We start from the raw sequence: 19,891 nt of genomic DNA, 5'->3' as shown, positions 1-19,891 counted from the left end.
CCTCCCTTGAAGTGTCCATGGCCGGGTTGGGCAGGGCTTGGAGCAACCTGGTCTACTGGAAGGTGTCCCTGCTCATGGGCAGGGGGTGGAACGATATTAGAGATATTAGGTCCATTCCAACCTAAAACATTCCATGATTCTGTGATTTATCAGCTCACATTCCTGATAATCAGGGATTCCTTCAGCCTCTGCCTGGACTAGGACACTACCTGGCTGGGCAGGGGGCAGCAGAGACACCTGCCATCTCAGGAGGACCCCCTTATAGTTATAAACCATACTGAGGTTTCCCTGGACCTGAAGCATTCAGTGTCCACAGCATTCCCAAATCCCAGCTTTTTGTGTCCTCCTAAGTATTTTCAAGCCACAAGCCCTGATTTATCCAGGAGTGTTATGGAACCCCACCCCTGTGATCATTTCAACAAGATGCTCAGGAAAAACCAGCTACTGCCTTCCCAGGCAAGTTCAGCTCTCCCTAGCACAATGTCAGAGCCAACAGCTATTGCAGATAAGATCATGAATAGTTAATGTTCTCAGTTACCCAAGCATATTTAAAAATTAACACAAGCCTGATGCTGATGAGACTAAAAAACTGGGTCATCAAAGACAGGAAAAAAATAGAAAACAATTGCACTTACCCCTGGGCTTCACTAATGACTGGGTTTTTGTGGAGGATCCTAGTCCTTCCTGTCTTTAATCCTTCAGTGCTTTAATACTGGATGCTTCATTAAAGCACCTTCCCTTCTGCCTGCCAGGTTCTCCTCTCCTCCTTCCCTCCCGCAGGAGTTTCTGGCCCCTTTGGATGTGACTCCAGGCTCTGCTGTGATGGTTGATGCCGTGAGCACGAGCCCAGGCACCGTGGAGTGAGGGAGCTGCTGAGCGCAGTGCGGTGGTCAGGGGTGTGTGACATGGGGACGTGAGCAGGGGGCAGGGGGTTGGGTGAAGCCTGCTCTGGGAGCAGCCCCATGTGTCCCTGGGGTACCTCCAGACACCCACTTGGAAAAGTTACCCCCTCATTTGCGGGTTGATGTCTTCACCTTCTGCTAAACTGAGCCCCAAGTCCCTCAGGTCTGGGCTTAGCAAGGGAATAAGCAAATAGCTGATTTGGAAGGAAAAGACAGTCCTTGGGTCCATGGGACCCCCAGCCTTGGGGGCTTTGGACTCCAATCCCAAGGCAGCCATGGCTGTCACCTGCATTGGGAGCCCCATGAACTCCAGGTTGCTGTTCCCTACACATAGGAAGCTGGAAGATAGACAGGGTCTTTTTTCAGAATGAACCCACATATTCATAGGCAGACAGGAGTACAGGGAACAAATATACTCAAAATCCTGATTTTTATGACTTTGGCCCTGAAGTGGGTCCCTGGGAACACCAGCAGTGGGGATCACCACCACAGAGAGGATCAGCTGCCTCCAGCCAGATGGAGACTGGTGGCATAGGAGCACTAAGTCCCAACAGCATTGAGCAGATGATGGTAGAAATCACACAGGGATGTCTGCTGTTGCAGGCAGTGATAAGCATGTGAACATGCTGTAAATGTTCACCTGGGCTTCCCCAGGTGAGAAAAGGGGTGGTTAGCTCCCTTTGTGCAATGGAGATGAGATTTCCAACGCCCTTTAGGAGGACGGGTGAGCTTATCCCCTCCAGGTTACAGGCACTGAGGGAGGAAGGGAACAGCCCCCTGGAGAACTGGCATGCAGCAAGCCCTGGGCTTCCACCCAGTGCTTCTTTGTGTGTCTGACTCAGGTGGTTCTGGATCTGCTCTGAGCTGACCAGGATGGAAATGGGCTGAAACACAGCACAGCAGAGAAGGGACAACCTCAGAGCATGTCCTTTAAACCAAGGGCCTTTTCCTGCTGTGCCCAGAGGCAGTCCTGGCTGGGCTTGCTATTTGGAGGGCAATGGAGCACTGTTAAGGCCACTGTTTATCTCATTTTCTCCCAGTGAGTTGCCATTTATCTGCTCTGTGAGGGACATGGCACTGATTGAACTCTGAGTGGTTACTGACAGGCACAGCCACAGGGTCACTCCTGCTCTGCCCTTTCCATCTCCTCGTGATGTTTCACATCAGGATTTCTCTCACACGAGGCAGAGCTGGGCTGAGGGAATGGTTAAAGCTCCATGCCAGCAGCCCTGACCAGAGATCAGAGCATCCTCTATCTTGGATCAGGGCTGTCATTCCAGCTCATCTCTCTTGGCAAAGGCAGATCTATGAACAAGACCCTCTTGCACATAACTTACATATAACACAGGATAACTGCTCTGCTCATCGCTTGGAGGGTTTGATTTCACATTAGGTTTAATGTATCTTCTAAAGACTTACCCATGTAATTTTCCCCAGCAGTTGGAAACATCTCTTCTGTCCTTGCACAGATTTATCAATGACACCGTTTGCCTGATGCTGGAGGCTGCAGGAGCATCTACTGAGCAGAGTGCTGCGACTTGTGATTTGCCAAAGGGGATTTTGAGATGCAGAAATAAATGTGCCCTGCTCCATTAATAGCTAACAGCCTGCTGGCAGCATGTGTGGCTTGGGAGAGGTCTGGCTGAACTCGGTGAGGAGCTGTTCTGTAGAACAGGACTGATACTGTCCTGAAAAATTTTAATTAAAATAAATGCCCAGGAAAGGGCCAACCATTTGTGCTGTTGCTTCCTGAGCCTCATCCCTGCTAATTAAGCAGTGTGTCAGTGCAAGTGACTTACAGTTAATGCAGCACCCAATTCGCATTTAAATTAAAAATTATATTTTTAAAATAAAGGTTTCCTTAAGTCCTGTCAGTCTGTCTGTCCAGGCATACACATTAGCAGCAGCAGCAGCTCTAGGAGCCTGGATAACACAGGAGGTGTCCTCTTTCCCTCAGATGCTCCGACATGGCCAGATCCAGAGAAGTTTTGCCTGAGCCTCTGCTTCCAGAGCTCTGGTGTCCGTGTCCAGGCTGTAAAACCTCAGGACACTGCTCCTGACAGTGAGGGGCTCTCGGTGTCCTTCCAAGTGGGATGTCATTTTTGCATCTGGTGTTTTTCTGCCCTGTGTTGGCATTGTCCACAGCTACAGAGGTCTGCAGCTCCTTGTTGGTGCTGGGGCCGTGCCAGTGACTTTCTGGAGAGGTTTTCCCTCTGCTGCTTCCCAATGCAGCACCTGCCCAGGCTGGTCGGGCTGCCCAAAGCAGCTGCAACGTTCATGAGTGGGTTGTATAATGGATATCATGACCCCACAGCAACTCATGCTAAACCAAGTGCCTGGAGGAAGTAGGAGCATCCAGCCTGGGAGAAATGAGCATCAGGCTCTGCAGGGGCCTGACTCCAAAGGGGACAGGGGCTTGCACAATTGTTGGCTTCATGTGGAGGGGGTAACCTCAGACAGAGACCAGGATATGTTGTCCCTGTGTGGCTTCATGATGGGGATTACAGTCTTCATGTGGGGTCCCCCCAGTCCCTCACACTGTCTGCCTGCAGCATCCACCATGCTGTGAGTCAGATCCTCATTCCAACACTGGGGGATCCCTGAGGTCCTTAGCGAGAGTCAGGGACACCCTCTCTGGAGGAGAAGGTCTGTGTGAGGGGATGGGATGGAAGCATTCCTGGTTAGTGGGAAGCCCTCACTCAGCAGAGCCCAATAGCCCATTGAAACACTGGCAGCACTGTCTCTCTCCCAGGCAAGTCTTCTCAACCACACTTGTGGTCATGGAGCTGGCAAGTTTCTGAGCTGGCTGAGGTGACATCAGGGTCCTCTCATCGTCCCTGTGGCCACATCCCAAACCTGAGATCCTACAGTGCTGGGATGCCCCATGGGCAGTGGTACCTGGCTTTTTGCTGCACTCCTGCCCTCCCTTTCAGCTTCTGCTTGGATCTGACTGTTTTGATTTCTTGCTCCTGGTTAAGGAACACAAGGTTTTTGACAGATGCCTTTGCCATTATTCTTCCCTTAATGTTGTTTTGTGTTACTGTCAAATTGCATCTTCCCAAAGTCCTTCCCATCTTGTCAGCTGCAGATGAAGCCCACGAAGGGCTGAGTAATCTCCTGGCTCTGACTGGGGAAATTGCCTTTTATTATTGATAAGGCAGCACTGCCTTTGGAGGACACAACTCCACTGTGAGCTGGAGCAGGGTTGGGGAGCAGTGCTCAGCCCTGCCAGTGCCTGTGGGTGCTCCCAGGGAAGTTAACCTGCCCTAGGCCTGAGCAGGTGGCGAAAAGAACCAAGCAATGCTGCAGCAAGGTAGATCTGAGGCTGGGAAACTCCTGTCAGGCACCTCTCCTGGAGGAGAAACCTGCTGCAGGAAAGAGGCTGATCCTGCTTGGAGCATCCCAGCTTCTCCTCCTGCACCTCACAGGGAGCAGGGCAACCACTTTTCCACTTTGTGCTTGTCCCCATTGCAGGTGAGCAGTGTGGCACCTGGAGGCATGGCTCAAAGACAAGCCCTGTGAGGATGGGACAGTGGCAGGGAAAATGTGCCATCCTGGCTGATTTGGGCTGGGGGCTGCTGTGCACAGAGGGGAGCCGTGCATGTCCACATGCGAGCTACCATTTTGTTCAATCCCCTTGGGTCCTGGTGGGGAGTCAGGGGGAAAGAAATCTGGGTCATGGTAAAAACACTCTCTCTGAAGAATAAATGTTTATGTGGGTTTGCAGCGTGTTCCTGCTCCTGCCTGCACACGAGGGGCTGCAGTGCTTGGAGCAGTGAGTGTCCACACACATGTTGTGGAGTGAAGGTGTAGGTGTGACAAGGTGGCCATGGGCCCCTCAGCCATGGGTGACACAGACATGACTGGCCCTGGGCCTGGCTCTGGCTCCTGTGCCCATGGCTCTGCTACTGTTCTTGGAGGGCCTTGGTTTGCTCCCACCTGAGACTGGCACTGGCTAATGGCCCAATGGGGTACCTGGTCCCAGGAGGTGGAGGAAAAGGATAGAGGGTGCTGGCTGGGAAGGGAGCACACAGGGGAAGGACATCGCTCCTCTGAGCACTAGTATCCCCTTTCTAGGGTGGATCTTGAGCTGCTGAGGAGTTCTAGTTACACTTCACTCCATGAACAGGCCCACCTTTGCAAAGTGACTGACACTTCCTATGATGTGCTAAAAGGTCCTTGGCACCAGAACAGTTCCAGCAGCATGGTTCAGCTGGTGTGAGCTGCTCCTACCCCCAAAGCTGTGTACAACAGAGCTGGACTGCTGCAGAACAAGAGGAGCAGGGCAGACCCTGCTCCCAGGCGTGGGAAGTGGCAGCTCGGAGATCCATGAGGCACAGGGCAGGTGGTGCATTCCAAGATGCAGCTTTACAAGAACTGCCTGGATCTTCCCATAAATATTTATACCCTCCTGTGCCGCATAGGAGCGTGGCCAATGCTCAGCTGTTCCTTTGGCCTTTCTCCCAGGCAGCCACACAGGGATCTGCCAACCGTGGGCACCGGGATGACAGTGCCAGTGCTGCATCCTGGGGCCCTCCACCAGGACCTGCTGCCACCACTGGTACATGTCATGAAATGTGTTAACCCTGCTTTGTGGGTGCTGTGGAGCAGGACAGACTGATGGTCCCTTGAGCACACCTCCAGCTGCCCAAACAGCATCCAGGCTCTTTGCAGCACTGAGTTCACTGTGCTTGAAGCTCATTCCCTTGGTGTGGGCCTCCTCCTGCTTGGCTTGCTGGTGGAAGTCCAAAGTCCAAGGCAGTCCATATCCCAGTGGTGCTGTGAGCAGAGCACCCAGGCTGGGAAGGGGCTGAGGGCTCTGTGCTAATGCCCTTTGGTGATGAATTGGGCAGAAAACTGCCAAGTCAACACAAGCCCAGCAAAATACTCTTGTTGAAAGCCACCATAGCAAGTGCTACTATTTTGCTGATAAATCTGATTTTTAAATGAGCTGCATGTCAGGCTGGTAAATAATGCATCTTGTAAATGAAGAGAGCTGGAACGAGGCTGGAACAAGCAGCCGGTGCTGCAGGTACAGCAGGTCCTGCACAGCAGGGAGAGCAGTGGCAGCCGTTATTGGGAGCGCATTCCCTGCGCTGCTTCTCAAATTTGTTTTAAAAGTCGTCAGTTCCCACAGCACATTCCATCACAGCTTTTCACATAAGCATAAATCCAGAAGCAGTATTGATGGGAACAAAAAGGTTTTGTATATATGAACTTCAGAGAGCAATAGGGAAAGCAGGAGGCTCTTGAGGCAACAGTCCTTGGGAGAGATGGATCTTTTTCATTTCAGGAGCATTTGCAGCCACATCAGAGCCATTCTGGTGGTCTTCTTGCTCTAGATTCTGACAGACAGCTTTTCCTAGACTCTTACCACCAATACTTGAGTAGAACAGATTGTTAATTACTATTAAAAGTCCCAGGAGCTGCACAGTACTGTGTGCTTCCTACCTGCCTGGAACAGAAGGGGCAGAAACTCCCTGAGGTCTTGGATACGTGACTTTGCACTGAATAAAACTCTCTGTTACCTCCAGCTTTTTGTGGGGAACTCCAGTCCTGAGTGGGCCGTGCTGGGGGCGGGGGGCTCTGTCCTGGGTGCAGCCCTGAGATCAGTGCTGGGATCTGAAGGGTGAGAACTTCAAATCACCATGCTGATCAGTCTTGAAAACCACTTATTCTGAGGGCTGTCACTGTCTGCTCGTGGCACATCCCTGTGCACATGCTAGCCATACAGAGCCCCAAAGTTGTCCTGTTTGGGTTCCAGCTCCTTTACAGATGTTTCAGGATCAAGAGATCTGTGCAAGGGAAGGATTTGGAGTCAGAAAGCACTTGGACTTCATAGCAGCTGGACTTTGAACCGATGAACAGGTTTCCTCAGGGCTGCAGGGGAGTAAACGTGGGGCAGATCCCAGTTTGTTTTGTAAGTCCTGTCCCCATCACATCTGGTGGGGACCTGGGACCTTCTGCAAAGCAGGAGCACTGGCACAGAGCAGCACCAATGCAAACACCCCAGGAGTGGGGCTGGAGCTTGGTATGGTGGCAAAGCTCCAGGAACCATGACTTCCGAGAAGGCTGCTGCCCATCTCTGGAACAGGGAGTGGCACAGGCTGCTCAGAGCAGCTGTGGATGCCCCATCCCTGGAAGTGCTCAAGGCCAGTTGGACAGGGCTTGGAACAACCTGATCTAGCAGAAGGTGTCCCTGGTCATCACAGTGGGTGGAATGGGATGAGCTTGAAGGTGCTGCCAATGCAAACTGTCCTGTGATTCTATGATCTTTGGGCAGGCTGCAAGGAGCAAAGCTGCTCAGTGATTAATTATGTGCTATTGAAAGAAATTACTGATCAACAAAGTGCCTTGAGGCAGCCTGAGGCAGCGGGAGGGGTGTGAAACCAGTACAATGGTCTCCTTGAACACTGCTGAATGTGTAGGGAAGAGTTAATAGCTAATTAAAACTCTGGATGATTTCCAGGGTGATAGTCAAGGTGCTTGTGAACTGGTGTTAAAAGACAAATTCTTCATTGCCAATCCATTGCTACCATCCTTGTTCAGTTAAACTCTGCAGTAGTTCTCCCACAAAGGTAATTTTCTGCTTCCCTGACTAAATTCTATTCATATTTTAGAGGGTAATTAGCATCACTTGATGTCCTAATATGCCCAACTGAAGCAATTGCATCTAGTTTCAGGAGTGAAAGTTAATGCCTCTCCATGTAAGTTAGTGCCGCAATTTATGATGACGGCTGGGGCCAGGCAGAGGTGGGGACCAGGGCACCATTGCCGCTGCTGCTGCTGCTCCTGCTGCTGCCAGAAACCTGGTGCTTGCTCCAGTGCAAAGACTCCCCAATTTCTATTTGAGCTGTTTTCTGGATGCTGTGGCTGGCAGCAGTGAGCCCACAGTGCCAGTGGCTGCCTCTGCTACTCAGCAATGGTCAGAGGGGCGCAGGACAGACCTGATTGCGCCAGGCAGTGTGTGACAGCAAAAGGATGCCAAGGGCACACCATGGGCACATGTGGTTTCAGAGTCATAGGGGACAGTGACAGGGCTGTCACCTGCCACACAGTCAGAAGGGCTCAGCCAGCAAACAATGCCCAGCAAATGGCAACCAGACATTGTGTTTGGAGGCCTCATTTATGGAGCTGCCGATGAGGCATCAGTGACTTTGATAATGTCAAGGACTAGAAAGTAAATGCTTCCACTATAAATCTTGTCTGCTTTAAAAGTAGGTTATACTTTCAAAGAGCTTTAGTTCTTAGGAATTTAATATTTCTATGTCAATTGTAAGACAAGTAATTGGATGGTGAGAAGGTTGTTACTGGAACCTGAGATTAAAGGCAGGATTTGAAATGCTGTGTTGTGTGCAGGTGGGTGTTTTTGTTCGCTGCAAATGTGACTCTGGAGGTTTTGCTGGCACCGTTTCTGTTTGAAATCATGGAAGCACAGAATATCCTGAGCTGGAAGGGTCCAGGATTGGATCAGCTCCTGGCCCTGCACAGGAGAACCCCAAAATCCACCCTGTGCCTGAGAGCGTTGTCCAAATGCTTCTTGAGCTCTGGCAGCCTTGGGGCTGTGACCGTACACTGGGGAGCTTGTTCCGCTGCTCAACCACCCTCTGGGGAAAAATCTTTACCTGATATGCAGCCTAAACCTCTCAGCACCCATGGAATGGCCCTGGCAGAGAAGGCCACTCTCCTAGCACCTGCCATGCCCGGGGTACTCACCCACAGAGTGGTGCGTCCATGGAGGGAGCAGCTCCAGATGCGGGCTGAATCCTCCCTGGGAGTGGGCTGTTTTAACTGCACCAAGCAGTTTATCTTGAGGATATCAAAAGCCCTTTTGGCCCATGCTGGGAGCTACTCGGGCTGCTTCTAGCAAAAACTCTGCCTCCTCCTACCCTCACTCACCCCTCCCTACCTAGGGAAGGAGTTTCCCACACCCCATGAGCAACATTTCCCTGGTCTGTCCCTTTCCAAATCGCAAGCTGCACTAGTGCAAGCTGGGATCAAGACTTTGAGGTGAGCACCAGCTGGCTGAATCCAAGCCCCCTCTGTGGGGCCGCAGCCCCAGAGCCCCCTGACATGGACCATAGCTGTAACACCTTGACCATGGATTTCCCTGAAGGGATGAAGCAGTACTGGTGAGGTCCTGGGGCACCCTCTGTGAAATTGCTCTGCCTGTGCCATGCTCTCACCCGAGGGGTGCCAGAACTGTGCAGCCCTCACAGAGCTCCATGAGCTCCATGCCCAGGCTAGGCATGTCCCAGAGCTCCATGCCCAGCCTGTCTGAGCTGAGAGGAAAATGGGCTCAGTTTAATGACAAGACTTTCATATTCCAGCCTTAAACTTTCTGTAAACCAGCAGCTGCTGGACAGGTGGGCTGGACTCCTGTGCCTAATGTAGATTGATAGCAGATAAACTTTTCTGTCTTAATTTGCTTATGACCTAGAGAATTAGCAGAGAGGATCTGTTATCCTGCCAGTGCACTAATGACTCTGGCAAGAGAAGGGCTCCCCAGGGAAGCAGTGGTATTTGCTAACCTTTCCCCAGTATGCTTTACATAATAACACACTCCTCCAAATGTCCTCGGCGTGACTGGCCATTCCCCTTCGCCCACACACGCCTTGATATTTCACTTTTTAAATTTCAAGACAATCGCACAGTAAGAAAAGGTGCTGAATGCCTCATGTCATTCATCTTCCCTCTCCCTTCAGAGGCTATTCTTAGCCACGCCATCGGTTTAGCAATGCAAAGGGAGGTACTTTTCTTTTTCAAGGTCTCTAGAGATTTCCTGTATCTGTATGTCCAGCTAGAAAAGAAAAACAACCTGAATGTGCCTGCCAGTCTACCCTTCAGCTCAATGCTTTCCTCCAAAATGGGTTGCAAGGCTGGGAGCATAGCAAAGACCCTCTCCAGGCGCATTTCTAAAGGCAGTGGGACAGCTGAGCACACAGTGTGCTGAGGATCAGGCAGGACACCAATGACACACCATCCCAATGAGTGTTACTGCAAAATATCATGAAGTAGCCATGGAAAAAAGGACCTGGGGGTGCTGGACATGCATGAGTCGCATGTGCTGGGACCAAGGAAACGCCCTGAGCCTGGTGGGCAGGAGGGGAGGGCGGATTCTGCCCTGCTCAGGTGAGATCCCACCTGCAGAGCTGCTTCCAGCTCTGGGAACCAATATCAGAAAGATGTGGAGCTGCTGGAGCAAGGCCAGAGGAGGCCACTGAGATGCTCCAAGGGCTGGAGCCCCTCAGCTCTGGATCCAGGCTGGGACAGAAGAAAAGAGCTCCAAGGGAGCAGCTCCAAGGCTCCAGGGATTTAGAGTACCTTACAGTGCCTAAAGGGGCTCCAAGAGAGCTGGGGAGGGACTTTGGACAAGGACCCAGAGGGATAGAACAAGGGGGAATGGCTTCTCACTGCCAGAGGGCAGGGATAGTTGGGATATTGGGAAGAAATTCTTGGCTGAGAGCGTGCTAAGGCCCTGGCACAGGTTGTCCAGAGCAGCTGTGGCTGCTCCGGGGACGGGAGCTGTACAAATGGGGATGATGAATGGAGTTTGTCCAAGCTGCCACCATCACTTCCTGCGACAGGTGTGTGCAGACACCATTCTCAGCTCTACAGTCTCCCTGCGTGCCCACCACGCCCTCCCTAGGAATCAGTTCGTTCCTCACCCCGACGGCCCAGTCCAAGTGCCAGCAGGTGCAGCTATTGCTGTTACATGCTGCCATTTATGAGTGCTTTCATTTCTACAGATTCTTGACATTAAAAGCCCATAATTAAGATAATTATAACAAAGCCTTGAAATCAGCATATAACAAAGCCTTGAAATCAGCATATTTCAATAAGATGTTTTAATTTACAGGTGAAAGTCCTGAACTTATTATTTAAATAATGTTATCTTTATTGACAGCATGCAATATTGATCTGAATTGCTTAGGGTATTTATGATACTGATTTCTTTTTAATCCCTTTTAATTTGATGAGCACACATCAAACCTCCAGGAAATCACAGAGTAGCTCCTCAGGGAAGCCAAGCAGTGCTATGTTGGTGGTGCCTGGGATTGCCATGGGGAGGCTCTTTACAGAGCTACAGCTAGGTTGAGGCACTGCAGTGATCACAGAATCATACAATACTGAACTGGAAGGGATCCACAAGAAACATCAAATTCAACTCCTGGCTCTGCACAGGACAACCCCAAAATCCCACCATCTGCTTGAGAGCATTGTCCAAATGCTCAGTGAGCTCTTTCAGGCTGTGATCACTTCCCCAGGGAGCCCAGTCCAGTGTCCATGATATTTTACAGCATGAAGTTTGGGTGGCCTCTCCAAAACACTCAAGAGAAAGATTCTGGCTCTGAGAAATGATTTCTCACTTCACTGTGTCAGAGGCTGTTGAAAATAGCTGCTATAAACATCCAAGAGCTCTTGTGTGCCAGCAGTGGGGCGAGAGGTTGGAAGAGTCTGGTTGCTCACCTTGCAAAGGAACTGGAATATCTCCTATGTCCTCTGCTTTGCTCTCCACCCTGGCCCCTGGGGCAGCCTCACAGGCAGCTATCCTTGTCCTGCCCCAGCCGGTGCGGGATAGTCCTGCCTGCTTGTGCCTCCATTCCATCTGAGCCTCCATCCTGCCTGTGCCTTCATTCTGCCCGTGCCTTCATCCCACCCATGCCTTCATCCTGCCACATCTCCATACCACCAGACACGGTCTTACAGAATAGGCAGCAGCAACAGCAGACCTTGATCCTCCTCGACACCTAGAGACTGCCGTTTTTCCCCAAGCAATGTCTTTGGGAAGGTTTTATGCAATGATGTCCCTGTGAATGTTGGTGTCACCCCAGTGTGTGCTGTGCCACCTGCCAGGACAGTGCCTGCAGCCAGGCTCCTGCCAAGGACAGGGGTGGGGAGGATGGTGTAACTGATGTGCCCGTGCTGGCTGCCGGGTAACAAGTGTCTGCTCTGGTTCACCTGACAGTGCTCCAGAACACAGAGCAGGCTGCAGCTGGCAGCCCTTCATTTCTCAGGCTTAAAAATAGTCACAGGAGTTATAAACAACCTTGCACAGAACACAACAGAAACCTTGTTTTTCGTCCTCTCCCTGTTCCTTGTGGGAACAAATGCTCTTATCTCCTTTCTGTGCTTGGTTGACTGCTCTGTGCGGGAGAGAGACATCAACCATACAGCACATCCAGCACCTCGCCTTGTGTAAAGGAAATTATCTATTTATTTATTTCTGCTTCTGTGATGCTCCAAGTTCTTCAGGGGAACCAGGATGAAGCAGCAGCTCAGCAGCCACTGGAGAATTGTTCGGAGACTGGTACCCATCAGCCTCTGAGCTTTCAAAAAAAACTGCTTACCGAGGACAGACTTTGGCTCTTACTCAAGAGCTCCCTTAAAATCCAAGGGCTGTCTGGAAGACTCACATTAATAAACAGTTGCACATTAACAGTTATGAAGTTTTTAACTTCTGCTAAAAAGGTATGAAATATTCAGCAGGGAAATACATGAGCTAGTAGTGTGTAAAGAGCTCAGAGCAGCCCACGGATCCACTGTGTGGAGGTGCGGCGAGCCCTGCGGTTCCCCTGTCTCTGCCAGCCCCACTCCGGCTGTCAGCAAGCTGGTGCACGGGCTCTTGTCCCAGTTTGGTGCCTGCCAGTTCCCAGGCTGGCCTGCAAAGTCTGTGAGCATGTCTGGCTCTTCTCTCCCTGGGAACAGCACAGCTGCCAGTGCTGGTCCTGCCCTTGCCATGCCACCAGCTTCACCACACTGGGCTTTCCCCACAGAGTGGTGATAGTGAAAACCAGAGCCAAACTATTTTGCTGTAATAAGGCATTTTCTGTAATCTTTCAGAGCCTTCCCTTCACTGCCACAGGGGAAAGCTCTTGATGCTGGCTTTAAGTCTGGCAGTAGGTTTGGTTTTTGGGGACCTGACTATACAGGGCTGGGTGGTTCATCCCACCCATGTGTTGCAGCTATGGCAGCATTGCCTTCTCAACCTTGTTCCCTAAATCAGCTGCTATTAAGGCTTTGCTCACAGGTCTACTTAACCAACAGCGTGTTGCATGTAAAGGTTCTTATTTGTTATTTGGCAGACAGGGATCTGTTAAATTCCAGTTGGAAATGAGTTGTGGGAAGATCAGGCTCTTTGCAGAAGTTTCCTTCTAAAACAGTGGAATGGGACCAGGGACATGGAACTCATGCACCCCGTAGCACCACCCTGGGAATGAGGGACAGCAATTATCAAAATTAACTTCATAGAATCATGAAATGGTTTGGATTGGAAGGGCCCTGAAAGCTCATTCCCTCACCTCTGCCATGGGCAGGGACTCCTTTCCCAGGCCAGGTTGCTCCTCACCACAGAGGATTCTGTGCCACAGCTCTCAGGTCCTGTTGTGCCACTCACACACATGATGCTCTCCTGCTTTATGTATGCTGTAAATCCTGAGAGATTTCCTGTCTTTTTTCTCTTCCTTCTCTCCATGCACAGCCCCTGAATAGCCACCTCTCCGCTTACTGCTCTGTATGGAATTTTTACTGGTGTAATGTATGTTTTGACAAGGATTGTGAAGGCCTGAGTGTAACAAATATTAATTGCACTCTGAATTTTCCACTCATTACTAGGACAAAGCTTCCCATGGAATAATTCAGAGGCGGAAGAGATGCTGAGGAAACTACTTCTCCAGAATAGTGTCCAGGCTCTCAGAGCTGAAGGAGTTACAAATAAGCAACAGGCAAAGAATTTGACATAGTTTTATTTTCTCCCAGCACCACTGTGATGTATAAGCCATAGCAGGCAGATCTTTCCAAAGAAGCTATAAGAACTCATTAATTCATGCTGTTTAATCACGAGGCAGCAATGGCGCAGCAGCGATAATACCCAATGAGTTTTGATGCACTGAGCTCACATCCCTAGAGGCTCCAGCTCTGTCAGCTGGCTGCTAGGTGATGGACAAGATGCTCTGCTCCTCTTGTCTTGCTCGGGCTTGTCTCCCAGCAATCCAGCCACTGCTGTTTTCCATCAGTCTGCATCTCAGCCAGGGGCTGTGCTCTGGGAAAAACCCTGCTGCTGTGTTTACCCATCCAAGACAATCCTTGGAACCTGCTTCATGACACCAGGCAGCATTCAACATGAACCTACAGTTAATTATGTGTTCTTGCTAAAATAGTTGAGTTGCCTACATTCTGATCACTGTAATTGCATCCTAATGAATTTACATGTCAGCTTGTTACATGCAACTTTGGTGTTCTGTAAATACCAAATTAAGTTGATCATTGAGTCTTGAGGCACCTGAGGCACAAGTAGCCCACAACCAATCTCCCAAATGGAGAAGGCTGGACTTGATTATTTTGGAGGTCTTTTCCAAATTTAATGATTCTATGATTCTCTTCTGTAGTTATTCCAGGAGCTTAGATGGGGAAGGGCTCAGTGCCAGACCTTGCCAGGGACAGAGTTAGGTTCTGCTGGGCAAACAGTGGGATGTGGCTCCAGTACCAGACCAGTGCTGGGCAGCCCCTGCCACCAGCCCCAGCTGTTGGAAAACACTGTTGATGTTCTGCCAGTCCATGGAAGGGGTTCCTGAAGAGTCAGAGAAGAAACTACAAAACCATAAATTAACCTGGAGAACAGAAAAGTATAATCCTATTGACTTCAGTGAGAGTTAAAAGCAAACAGTTCTGTTAACTATTAATTGTTTTAATTGAACAAGATCAGAAGCCCAGCCTGTGCTCTATGAAGAAAATGGAAGCTTCTACAAAAGTTACCAAAATGATGCCATGCTTTCATTATGGCTCTTTACAGAACATTACTTATTGTCAATGTTTTTCATGTTTGCTACCAAAATATAAACAATAGCTCCCTACAAAACTGTGCATGTTAGTTAACCTCATTAAATCCTAAAGGATTAGTCAGCTGTTCCTCAAAGTTATGTGGCTTGGAAAGTGATTTTCTAATATGCAAACTTCAAAGGAATTTTGAAATCCTGCAGCGTAAGCAAGACAGACAAATTTTAATCCACTGGAGTGCTGCTTAACGGCCTGTTTAATTTTTGTCTTGTTTGGTCTCCATAAGCAGCTGGACATGAAGGCTGCTCACAATTCAGCTTCCTCTTGTATCACCCCACTCATCGAACATGGATTCCTCTTCCACATGGATGACAGTGCATGCAGGCATGGCCATGCTCCTGCGTCTTTTCCCCAACCTACAGCTATGCACGGACACAAACCCACCTGGGGAGAGCCTCCTCAGGCCCACTGGTTGGTGATCACAGACTCCTGGAATGATTTGAGTTGGAAGGGACCTAAAAGCTCATTCCAAACCCCCTGCCATGGGTAGGAAACTCTACCACTATCCCAGGTTGCTGCAAGCCATGCACGACCTGGCCTTGGACACTTCCAGGGATGGGACAGCCACAGCTTCTCAGGGCCACCTGTGCCAGGGCCTCAGCACCCTGACAGGGAAGAACTACTTCCTAATAGTTAACCTAATTGTTTCCTGTTTTAGTTAGTGTTAGGGAGGACAGGGAGTCTGTACCTGCCCAGCATATCATGTGGAATTGGGAACCCACCATCGCACAGTCTTGCTGGGGACCACCCTGACTCAAATAAATAATGCTATTAACTGGGAAGTAATGAAGGAATTAAACACACTGAATTTGGAGAGCACAAAGAACTGAAACTCACAAATTAATCAAGGTTCATAGCCCTCCCGTGCAACTCAGAGGTAATTGCTCAGTTCATGGTTCATGTGGGAGAAGAGGGAAAGGAATGTGGCACAGTGGTAGAAGCTCCATAATGTAATAGAAGAAGCACAAGTGGCACTTCAGCCCCAAGAAGCTTCTCCTGCCTCCCCTGCATCTCCTGGGGCTCGCAGTGGACTGGAAGAGCTGGGCTTGTGTGCTCTGGTGTTGTGAGTGGAGTCTGGACAGAGATCCCTGGATCTGGTCCTATGTCATTGCCTTTTACCATTAAGCCCTGCAGCATCAGCCATATTCTGCCAGGACCCTCAAATGAATCTTGAGATCCTTACCCATAAGAGTTGGAGGATGTTGCTGTAATGGAGACAGCCAGAAGTAAAGCTAGCAATCCAAGCTGAATAATGTATTCACTGCTGTGTTATCAGCTGGGAAACCTGTTAGTAATAAAAATACATGAACAGAAGCAAGAGCACATGAATGTTTAAAGGGACAAGGCCATTCTTGAGGATGACACTTAGGCAGGCCCACTGTGAGTATGGGGGCCGATGTATGGAAGCATTTCAGCATGTCTAACATGCAGGGAGCACAGCTTTGCCTAAGGGATCTTATGTCATTCACCGAAAAATGAAAGGCATCACACCATACTCTGGAGACCAGCGAGAGATCCTGACATTGGACTCAAGGATCTCAAAAGCCTTTTCCAACCTAAATGATTCTCTCCTCTTCCAAGTGAAGCAGTAAGATGAGAGGGAATGGCTTCAAGTTGCACCAAGGGAGGTTTACATGAGATAATAGGGAAAATTTCTTCATCAAAAGGGTTGTCCATCATTGGAACAGGCTGCTCAGGACAGTGGTGGAGTAACCATCCTTGGAGGGATTGAAAAGATATGTAGATGTGGCACTTGAGGACGAGGATTAGTGGTGGTCTTGGCAATCCTGGGTTAATGGTTGGACTTGATGGTCATAAAGGTTTTTTCTGACCTAAATGATTTAATGATTTTTTGATTCCTGACCCTTATGTCAATAACAGATAGTGTCCAAAACCCACAGAGCCATCTAACAACAGGACACGCTCTTTTTTTCTTTTTTTTTGCAAAACTGGTTTTGAGAGCTGACATTGAAAGATGACGCACCGTGTACTCCCTCCCCTCATCCTTCAGTGAGGTTGAGCCGAGCAGTGGGAATTGAGAAGTGATATCTGAAAAACAGATGCATCAGCAAAGAAAGAAAAGTCCCTGCTTTGTGAGAGGGAAATTAACATCTTTGTTATAAGTCAGAGGAAAGGTCGGTGCTGGAATGGTGAGCTTTGAAGATTATCATATTGTCATTATTCATTAATGACTACAAAAGAAGGTGCCTATAAATGATAATGGTGGAGTATAATGGTAAACCTATGAAGCTTCTATTAGATCCCATTTACTCCCCCCATGTACTCCCAAACAGTCCTTTGCAAATAACTTATTAATAAAACCCAGCAATATTAGTCAGGTTTTGGCTACAGTGACATGTGTTGCTGTACAAACACTGCCAGGAGAAAAAAGAATCTAGAAAAACTCTTTTCTTGTATTTAAAGCAGTAATTTAATAACTAAATTATAATAGGAGCTCCAGAATTATGGATGTCATAATGTAGTGGGAGGATTTTTGTCTGGCTGATGCAGGAGGAAAAAAAAAAGCAAAAAAATAACATAGAAAAAGGTGTGTCACCAGTGTTCTCAGAGGAACGGTGACATTGTACATAAGCTCTGGTTCTGAGACTGCCTCTGCAATGTGCTGAAAACCATGCTGAAAGGGAGGGACCCGATCCAGAACTGGATACAGTGCAGTGGGAAGACAATTTATTTCTCAGTGGATGCTCAGCCGTGGCACGTCTCAGCAAGAGTGTTGTGGAAGTCACAGAAAATAAGGAGACTTTTACATCTCAAGCATGGGGAGCTCTGGGTGAGTTGCCATGTACAGCCCCAAACCAAGGGACCTCTGAAGCCCAGGTATATTTTTTCCAAAGTTCTGCTTCTATTGTAGCCACAGCTGGGTGACCTCTGCCTTGAGGTGAACTTTTTTTCTGTCAGAGTGCATTATTCTATTTCCTGTACTAAAATGTAAATTAACTTAAAGCCTTTGTAAGCAGCTTATTCAATATGAGCTGTAATTTCAGCTGGGGCTGTAAAAAATTCTCTCTGTGAAACTTTTATCAAAGTTATTTTCTGTTATTATTGCTTTCTGTGATGTGTCTGGATTTTCTAAACACGAAATAATTCTGCACTTATCTTGGTTCCTTTGATAATATTTTTTATGACAGATCTACTGAGACTCTAGCTACATAATTAACATTCAAAAAGAAGAATGGGGACATTCTTTTCTTAATAACTCTGTGTAAACCCTTGCATGCTGCTGCTTAAATACTAATTATGGAAAGACAAGGAATGTATTAATCATATAGATTTATACAAGTAATGTAACCAGATCTGCATGAGCTGTTGTTCAGAATAACGAAGGCAGTCATCCTTAGGCTGGGCAAGGTTGATCTGCTCAAATGAGGCTTTCTGGAAGGTACAAGCAGTTGGAAGACTGACAAAGTGATGAAGTCAGTGATGTCAATAGCAGTCAAAGAAAGATTGGCTGTGTCAGTCTGAAATCACACCTCAAACACCAGGGAGCGATCCCTGGAGAAGACTGATGCACACACAGGTAACCCTAGTGCTCCCTCCAAATGTAGAGGTGGGGAAGGAGACTTGTTTTTCACTTCCTAACACTCCACTGCTCTTCCTTCATCCTCTTTTCTAGAAGTCAAGGGAATTGTTAGTGTGTTGTTGCAGCTCAGACCCCCTCTCCTCTGTCAGTAGGGTTAGTGGAACTGGAGAGGGCAGGATAACACTTCAATCCTCTGTCACTGGTTCCAGTCCACTCAGATATTTCAAGGTGTCTGTGAAAGGCAAGCTCAGACCTCATGTGCAGGAGTCAGGCTGGGAGGTGATGACTGACAGGAGTGGGGCATCAACTCTCAAGAAAATTGAGTTTCCTTTTGCATTCTCCAGAGAAGTTTGTGCACAGACGCAGAGGGTTGGGAGTGGTGCTCTGTGAGCTTTGACTGGTCATCCTTGTTTCCCCAGGCTACTAAAGAAGCTGATATTCAGTGAAGAGAGAGAAAGTGACTGCTGAAAAGGAGCAGGAATCAGAGAGGTACTGGGGGTTACTTTTATGAGACAGACTGGAACAGGCTTTTGGACAATGCCAGCTATCCCAAATCCCTGTGAACAGGGTTATAAAACTTGACAAGGCTGCTGCAGATATTTCATATCCTATTAAAGATGTAAAACCACAGACAGAGATGAACTGCTTACAGATGCTAACTCACTACTGGTGACAGAAGCTGACAGCAAGGGGAAGGTCAAACAAAGGATTTTAGTGGTTGATGATCAGAAACACACCCAAGTGGAGAGAAATGGCTGAATGGATGGTAAAAATTACAAAACGTCAACAAACCAACAGCTTCTGCCATTCCTAATAAATGGATGAATAGCATACTTTGCCAGTCAGTTCCACATGCAGAGGTGAATCGGCCTGTGACACCCATTAGCCAGGGTTTTATCCCAGCACAGACCATTCCCAGTCATTAAATTTAGAGCTACAAAGTTGATCAAGAGACTGGAGCATCTCTCTTATGAGGAAAAGCTGAGGGAGCTGGGCCTATTCATCCTCAAGAAGGGGCGACAAAGAGGGGAGCTCATCCGTGTATATAAGTGTTTAAAGGAGGGCTGCCAAGAAGAAGGACCAGGCTCTGCTTGGTGGTGCCCAACAGTAGAACAAGAGGCAATGGGCAGAAACTGATGCACACAGAGTTCCACCTGAATATGAAGAAGAACTTCTTTATATGTGAGTTACACAGCTAAATATATATGTGAATCACAGCTAAATAAACAGGCTCATGTGAAGAGAACCTGCCGGATTTGTGCTTTCCAGCTGAAAAAGTATCTGCCTCTGTTTCTATTTAAATTGTACTCACTGTTTTGAGCTCTACTTTGGCCTGAGGTGCTCAAGCTATTTTGAACAAACTGGTTCCAGTGGCAGTAGCCATGGGAGTACTGGGAATACACAGGAGTGGTGTCTCTGCCTGTCTGGTTGCACAGGCACTAAGTGCAAGCATGAGAATGGATCATGGACACCCCACCACAGCTCTCACACCTTTCTCGAACCCAGCTGCCAAGGGGGTCTCCTGGATAAGGGAGTTTACCCTGGCTGACGGTAAACTCTTCCTTAGGTGGGAGCTGACTGGGGGCTCTTCACTGTGTAAGGCCCTGGCTGA

The 19,891-nt window shown here is 48.7% G+C and overlaps 1 protein-coding gene across 1 annotated transcript in view; it reads left to right on the top strand.

Moving 5' to 3' along the window:
- LRIG2 (leucine rich repeats and immunoglobulin like domains 2) overlaps positions 1 to 19,333 on the top strand; it is a 43,937-nt gene extending 24,604 nt beyond the window's left edge. The window contains exon 17 of the mRNA XM_059868087.1: positions 18,699 to 19,333. Coding sequence (XP_059724070.1) covers positions 18,699 to 18,706 — 8 coding nt within the window. The 3' untranslated portion in view covers positions 18,707 to 19,333. The remainder of the gene's footprint in view (positions 1 to 18,698) is intronic.
- Positions 19,334 to 19,891: the final 558 nt, after the last annotated feature.

This window comes from Haemorhous mexicanus, chromosome 25, assembly GCF_027477595.1.
Source record: "Haemorhous mexicanus isolate bHaeMex1 chromosome 25, bHaeMex1.pri, whole genome shotgun sequence".
Classification (NCBI taxonomy): Eukaryota; Metazoa; Chordata; class Aves; order Passeriformes; family Fringillidae; genus Haemorhous; species Haemorhous mexicanus.
Note: the sequence above shows the minus strand (reverse complement) of the source record. Positions and strands in the feature narration are given on the sequence as shown.